This window comes from Seriola lalandi, unplaced genomic scaffold (genome assembly GCF_002814215.2).
Source record: "Seriola lalandi dorsalis isolate HSWRI2012SDOR001 ecotype SW California unplaced genomic scaffold, Sedor1 jcf7180002054585, whole genome shotgun sequence".
Classification (NCBI taxonomy): Eukaryota; Metazoa; Chordata; class Actinopteri; order Carangiformes; family Carangidae; genus Seriola; species Seriola lalandi.
In genome coordinates this window covers 1,172,950-1,179,780 of record NW_019525138.1, presented here as the reverse complement: position 1 = coordinate 1,179,780, position 6,831 = coordinate 1,172,950, and the positions used below count along the sequence as shown (strand labels likewise).

Genomic DNA, 6,831 nt, shown 5'->3' with positions numbered 1-6,831 from the left:
GGGGGGGGGGTCAGTCAGCGTACTGACCTTAGCTCGGACGTTCTCAAAGGAGGCCGGACTGACCAGGGAGAAGCATATCAAGAACACATCCTGGGAGAGAACCAGAGAGATGGCTAGTTGAGATCAAGATCTGCGTGTGTGCTTGAGCGTGTGTGTGTGTGTGTGTGTGTGTGTGTGTGTGTGTGTGTGTGTGTGTGCGTGTGTGTTAAGCCACAGAAATAAGCCTATTTTTTCTTTATTTAAGGGCTGCTCTCAAACTACTAAACAATTAAGAGTGACTAATTAATTTTTTTTTTTTTTAAATCTGAAGGATCTCACATTATAACAGTAACATATAATTTCATGTTATAATAACTGAATTTTCTTGTTGTAACTACACAAATTTAAACTTTTCTCCTTAGTGCAACAACAAATCTTTTATCTTACTTTAATGTAGGTATGACTGTTTCAATTATATAGATTGAGAAATGTATGTTTCATAGTTGGTAGTAATCAGGTAATTTAGAATTAAAGGGAACTATCTAACCATACTTAACCAATATTATTTGTTGATTAAATCTAACATTACATTTATAATATTTTGTAATTTGAGGTAAAAAGTGTTATTGTTGTGACATGTAATTTACATATATATATATATATATATAAAATAATTTAATATCTAACTAAATTCTTCCATCAACACTCTAGGAAAACCTAGATTACCTTCATTACGGTTATTGTTGACACTGTTTACGTGATTGTATATACGTCCACCGTAATACATTTCGTGTTCTTTACTCTTCAATCTATGCATAGATACATACTTGTCAGTTACTTGGTGGAAACATTCAGTAACTATGGATTTCTGAGTAAGAACTAGTTTGTTTGGTGCAGCAAATCATAAAGTAGCAATGTGTCAATCTCCACTCGTTTACATTGCAAATCTGTTTCAGAGCATGTAGGTAAGAGTGCACGAGTCTCTCTGCATGTGTGTGTGTGTGTGTGTGTGTGTGTATGTATGTGTGTGTGTCTGTGTGTGTGCATGTGTGTATGTGTATGTATGTGTGTGTGTCTGTGTCTGTGTGTGTGCATGTATGTGTGTGTATCTGTGTGTGTGTGTGCGCGCGCGCGGGCGCGTGTGGTTGGGGGGAATGAGTATGAATACCGTCTGTGGGTAAGACAGTGGTCTGAGCCTATCGTAGTCCTCCTGTCCTGCTGTATCCCAAAGGCCCAGATTCACTGGTTTCCCATCCACCATCACATTGGCAGAGTAGTTGTCAAAGCTGCGAGAGGGATATCACACTGAGTAAAATGCAGTGACGGGACACAATGCAGACACATAGTTGATTTTGTTGGAATTGAGTCGGGAGTAAGAACACCTCATTCTAAACCACACTGACTAGAAGCCAGCCTTTAACAAGGGGTTTTATACTTATCATTATACTAATAATAGTGTGTGATGACCTCAGTACCTTTTGATTTTTGATGGTGTAAATTGTCATACATTGCCACCAGGTGGTATAGTAAATTTAAAGCATTAGTTCAATATTTTGGGAAATACTTAGCCTTAGATGAGAAGATTGATCAGTCTCATATCTGCTCTGTAAATACAACCGTACACCAATAGAGGGTTACCTTAGCTTAGCTTAGCATAAAGAACTGAAACAGGAAGTAACTGTAAACCTGACTGTTACAAAATACCTACCAACACTGCTAAGGCTAAAAAATGAAAATGTTAACTCTGTAAAACTGAAGTGTAAAAACAACAAGATGTGGTTTCACATGTGCCAAAGCACAGATACCACTACATTTCTCCAGTTACTGATCCCAGCCAAGAAATAGTCCAAAACACAACCCACAGTAAGACCACAACTTGTACATTATTAACATTAACATTATTAATTGATGAGCTTTAGAGGCACTGGGGACAGAGTCAGGCTAGCTGTTTTCCCTCTGCTTTCCTTAGCTTAGCCTATGCTAAGCTAAACTAACTGCTTGCTGGGGTTGGCTTCATATTTACTGCGCAGATAAGACAAGGGTGTCAATCCTCTCATGTAACACTTGGTAAGATGGCAAATAACACTTGAAAAACACTGAAACCTCCGCGATACACTGCCAACTATGGAAATTTCCGCATATATATATGTATATATATATATATATATATATATATAATGATATAGTAGCCTACATTTTCTATTTGTACATACAGTAGTTTGACAAAAAAATCTTAAAGGAGTTATCTGTAAGTTTTCTCTGCGGCTGAATGTGATTTCTTGTCAGTAGTGGGTGGTGGTGGTCGCTGCTTGACAAGAGCTTGGGCCAACATTGCGTACACAAGACAAGAGGTTATTATACGTACTCTGAGCAGCTACAGTGAGTTGTGAGTTGGGGCTAGCTGGTTAGCATGCTAACTTTAGTAGACGAAAAGATGTGATAGAAACAAGAGTTAACATTAATGTTTCTTTCTACCTCTGGAGACAGCTATTGTTGAGTAAATGAATGAAGTTTGATGCTGAACTCACAAACTTTGCTTCTAGACTGGTAACTAAATAGTTGCTAATGCTAACGTTAGCTATGTAGCAATAGCAAAACTTACAAATAGCTCCTTTAAATCAGTTATGATGTGATCACAGATTCATACTTACATACTTACTTACAACAACTGAACTATTTGCATGACAACTTAGCTGAGGAAGACCATAAAATGTGGTTGAAATTTCAACACAAAGCTAGCAAATCAACACTGAGTTATTTCTTTTGTTTTGTCAAACTATTTTTCCGACAGGTGAGAATAAACTTGAAAATTCTATGTTTATAGATGGTCTGTTGTATAATGTATGTACAATCCAGCAAGTGAAATACCAAACAGGCCAAAGCATTGATGCAAAACCCTTATTAAAAGACAATATTACCATCAATCAGTCGTGTTTATTGGTTTGCAGTAATACCCACTAAGGTCTAATATATCTAGAGATGTTAAATTAAGTGCTAGCAGAGTATACCAGGCTGGTACTCTAACTCATGGATGACATTTCTATCATCTCATGGTATACAGCATGTTGTCAGAGGACTGGTCCTATAACATCAAACCACTGCTTACATCAAATAAATGTGTAACATGCGCAGTGTGTGGGTTACTCACACAGTGGGGATGTATTCACCAGGGAAGGCATTGGTGGTGTAGCTAATCAGCAGACAGGTCTTACCCACAGCCCTGAGGAAGAGGGACAGCAACGTTTCAATACAGCTCTACACTCATGTACAAAAACTAGATCTGTATAGATTGTATGGAGGAGTGTGTGTGTGTGTGTGTGTGTGTGTGTGTGTGTGTGTGTGTAAAGGCAGGCTGCTGCTCTCTTTCCATGAGTGCCACACAGACACTGGCCTACATTCATATTGCCTGAGGGACACAATGGCTCCCTATGAAATATAGAGGATGAGTAAATAAATAACAAGAGGGAAGGAGTTAAAATTACTGATACTGACAGGTTCAATTCATTCTTTTAATTTTATGTGAAGAAGAAGACCAGTATGATATGGTCTTCATCTCATTAAAGAGGTATTCTAGTGATTTAGCATTCATACGTCTCCATGAAGTCAGGTGATCAGTGAGAGATTACGGAGGCTATATTCTGACTTTCAGTCCATATGTTGGGTCAAGCTCCAAAATCACTATATCCTACACGTCCCACAATGCAACTTGATACTGTCTATTCTTTATTCTTTCTCTATTCCTATATATAACAATGCAATATGTTTATGTTATGGTTATCAGTTTGAATTATTCATGTTTTTGTCCATCAGTTTGTCATGATGCTACGCTCTACATGCTACAATACTCATCAGCCTCAGTTGACGTTACCATGGAGAGGGAGTACATTTGGTGCAAATCAGAGCTGGTGCAAAATTTAAAACACTTTGCAAGTGGGACCAAAACACTGCATCATAGATGCAGAATTCATCCAAAACAAATGAATTTAAGATTGCATTCTGTATCTGTTCTGTATGAAAGTGTAACCTGCTTGTCATTAGCTGCACAGAAAAGAAGAATGTGAAACTAATATCTGATGTTTCTTACTGAAAACACTTTTTATTAAAATGTATTTTCTAACACAGTTCTGCACCTTTTGTGCTGACGATTCAACCAGGAATTTTTCATGTTCATCGAACACCGTCTATGACATGACCATAACTTTTCACTTCCAGAACCCCGGACCACCAAGATTACTCATCCCAACTCTATTGTTATATATATTTATATGATATATACAGTATATCATTCTTTAATGATATGAATCTGATATATGAATGTGTGGGGACAAGTAAAACAGAGACTTTCTGTTAGACAAACACACACTCAGATGGTGTCCACATACATTTTCCTCATTGACCACCATTTTAAAAGAAAAGGCAGCACACCTCCAACTGCACGGTCAGTAATTACTCTTTGTATTATCAATTTTGAATGAGTGCAGGTTCTATATTTGTATATGTATAACTTTCTTACAGCCTAGAAAAAAAAATCTTTATGTGTGTGACATCAGCACAACATAAAGTCTATAGATTGAGCTGGAATGCAAAGGCGGAGCCAGTGGAAGAGACACTAATGAGCATGTGCAGTGGGCCAAATTATGCTGAAGCAACCCTGAAAGGTAAAAACGTTTTTGGCTGATGCACTCTGTGAGCAATTTTCATTCAAGTGAATGGGCGCCATGTTTGAGTCCATCAACCAGTTCTTATAATACATTCATGAGCTAGTGTCTATGCAGCTGGTGGCCTTTTTCAAAGCCGACATTTTGATTTATCTCACTAGCACGGATGCTAACATAAACTATGGCTCTGTTCTATAGAAGTGTCCCAGTCAGTCATGACAGTGTGACAGTAAGCTAACAGGAGCAACACCAGGACCCTGAAACTGAAGCAGCTGCATGGAATTCAGCCATCCTTCATTTCATCAGTTACACCTGTGCTGTTTGCTGCGGATTAAGACACTGAAAAAACAATCCACAAGTCAAATGGTCCAAATGACATCAGGTGAAAATCTGTACTCCTTCTGAGCACACACACACACACACACACACACACACACTAGCTGGCTAGCTACAGTACATAGCGTCAGTACAGTCTGTCCTATGACAGCTCGTGGTGATCAGAAAATGACTATAAAAACACACATTTGTACAGATAGCTCAAAGCAAAAATTCTCTTCACATTGAGTCTGACCACACCTTCAGACTCTCTCTGCCCGGTAACACACATCTTCAAAACTCCACCTGCTTCCTCTTATAAACATCTTTTCAAACCCAAGCTGTCACCATCAGGGTTAATCTTCTAAACTGAGCAGGAGAAACTCCCCATAACCACTAAACTGAGCTACATGTGTAAAAATCAGCAGAATGCTCTTTTATGACCTTTGACATTTCCTAACAATCTTTTTCTGCACATCTGCGAAATACAGTATCATTTCCTCTACAGTGCAGGATTAAGGTCACAAACTTTTCTCAGAGATCTGAGATTAATCCCAGAAAGGAGTCAAAATTCTGCATAGAACAGCATTTTAGTCAAAATTGTTTAATTCCAACATTTTGACTTTAATCACATGAATGTGACTTTAATCTGAGGCCTATTCTTAATTTATCTAAAAACTGGCTTTAATGTAAGAGCACATTTTTTTTTTATCTCAGTCTGCAACTAGCAACGATATTATGATTTTACGACATCAATGACCAAATCCACCCACAGATGTCAGTGCACGGAGGTGATCGGGCTGTGGATGCAGTAAGAAAAGGCTCACAGAGCAGAATTAGGGCAGCGGGGCCTGTTTGCCACTGACAGGGCCACAAATTCCTTAGCGTGCATCAGCACTTCAGCCTGCCTCCAGTGGCCTGCGAGCAGTGCGAGGCGTGTAGGTGTTCCCGCATAGCATCCCGAGGCGCACCGCTCCCACTATTACAATGAACCGAAGAGCACGACGGGAACGACCCGAACGCGCCCACAAAGCACACAATCGAGGAGATCTGTCGAACATCAGGGAGCCAGAGCGCAGAAAACCGGGGCGACCGACGGATCGGTGAGCCCCAGCTCCTTTTCCTACATAGCATCCTCCCATCATCCATCCGTCCGTGGACGCATCACTGAACCACACGGGAGAAAATGAATTGGTGCTCCGCGTGTTGAAGCTCTTACCCGTCGCCGACCACCACGCATTTGATCGCCTGCATTTGGACACGAGCTGGAGGCTTTCAGGGAGCCGGCGATGGTGCTTTAATAGATCCGACAGTCTGCGCTGAGGTCTCGGATGAGAGCAGCGGGCCAGTCCGCTCGGCGATGGAGCCGCAGTGAAAGGGGGACGATGACGAGCAACGCCGAGCGAGTCCGGAAAGTGCCGAGCGTGTTTAAAGGGACATATCGCTGAATAGGAATCCTGGCAGATGGAGAGAGGATTCACTTCGTCTACTTCCGCCTTCGTTTGCCACTGCTACCAACACATTTACCCCATTCTTTTAGCTTTGCACCGACTTCCAGCTTTGTATCTAAAAGTGATTGCTAATAGTATATTATCTCAGTATCTCATATACATCTCATATCTCATGTACAAAGTCAAAAGTTAATATCTCATGACTCTGACTAGCATGTATAGCCTACTTTTATTTTTTTGAGGACTATAAACCCAGGAGGCCTCTTCAATCTTTAACCAGTCAGTTGGCTTCTACACTGCTCACAGACTGAACAAACCTCCTGCTTATCTTTAATATGCACCAGCTTTAACATCTAAATCTCATTTTGCAGAAAATTTAATTCATTTTCTCTGCTGTTCTTTTACTTCCTAGTCACAGGCTATTCACT

General features: G+C 40.1%; 1 protein-coding gene across 1 annotated transcript in view; it reads right to left on the bottom strand.

Moving 5' to 3' along the window:
• The window catches only part of rac3b (Rac family small GTPase 3b), a 12,357-nt gene extending 6,001 nt beyond the window's left edge, over window positions 1-6,356 (bottom strand). Inside the window, exons 1-4 of the mRNA XM_023418864.2 lie at window positions 6,172-6,356; window positions 3,128-3,199; window positions 1,148-1,265; window positions 28-90 (exon numbers count right to left, since the gene is read on the bottom strand). Of these exons, the coding sequence (XP_023274632.1) occupies window positions 28-90; window positions 1,148-1,265; window positions 3,128-3,199; window positions 6,172-6,206 (288 nt within the window). The 5' untranslated portion in view covers window positions 6,207-6,356. The remainder of the gene's footprint in view (window positions 1-27; window positions 91-1,147; window positions 1,266-3,127; window positions 3,200-6,171) is intronic.
• Window positions 6,357-6,831: the final 475 nt, after the last annotated feature.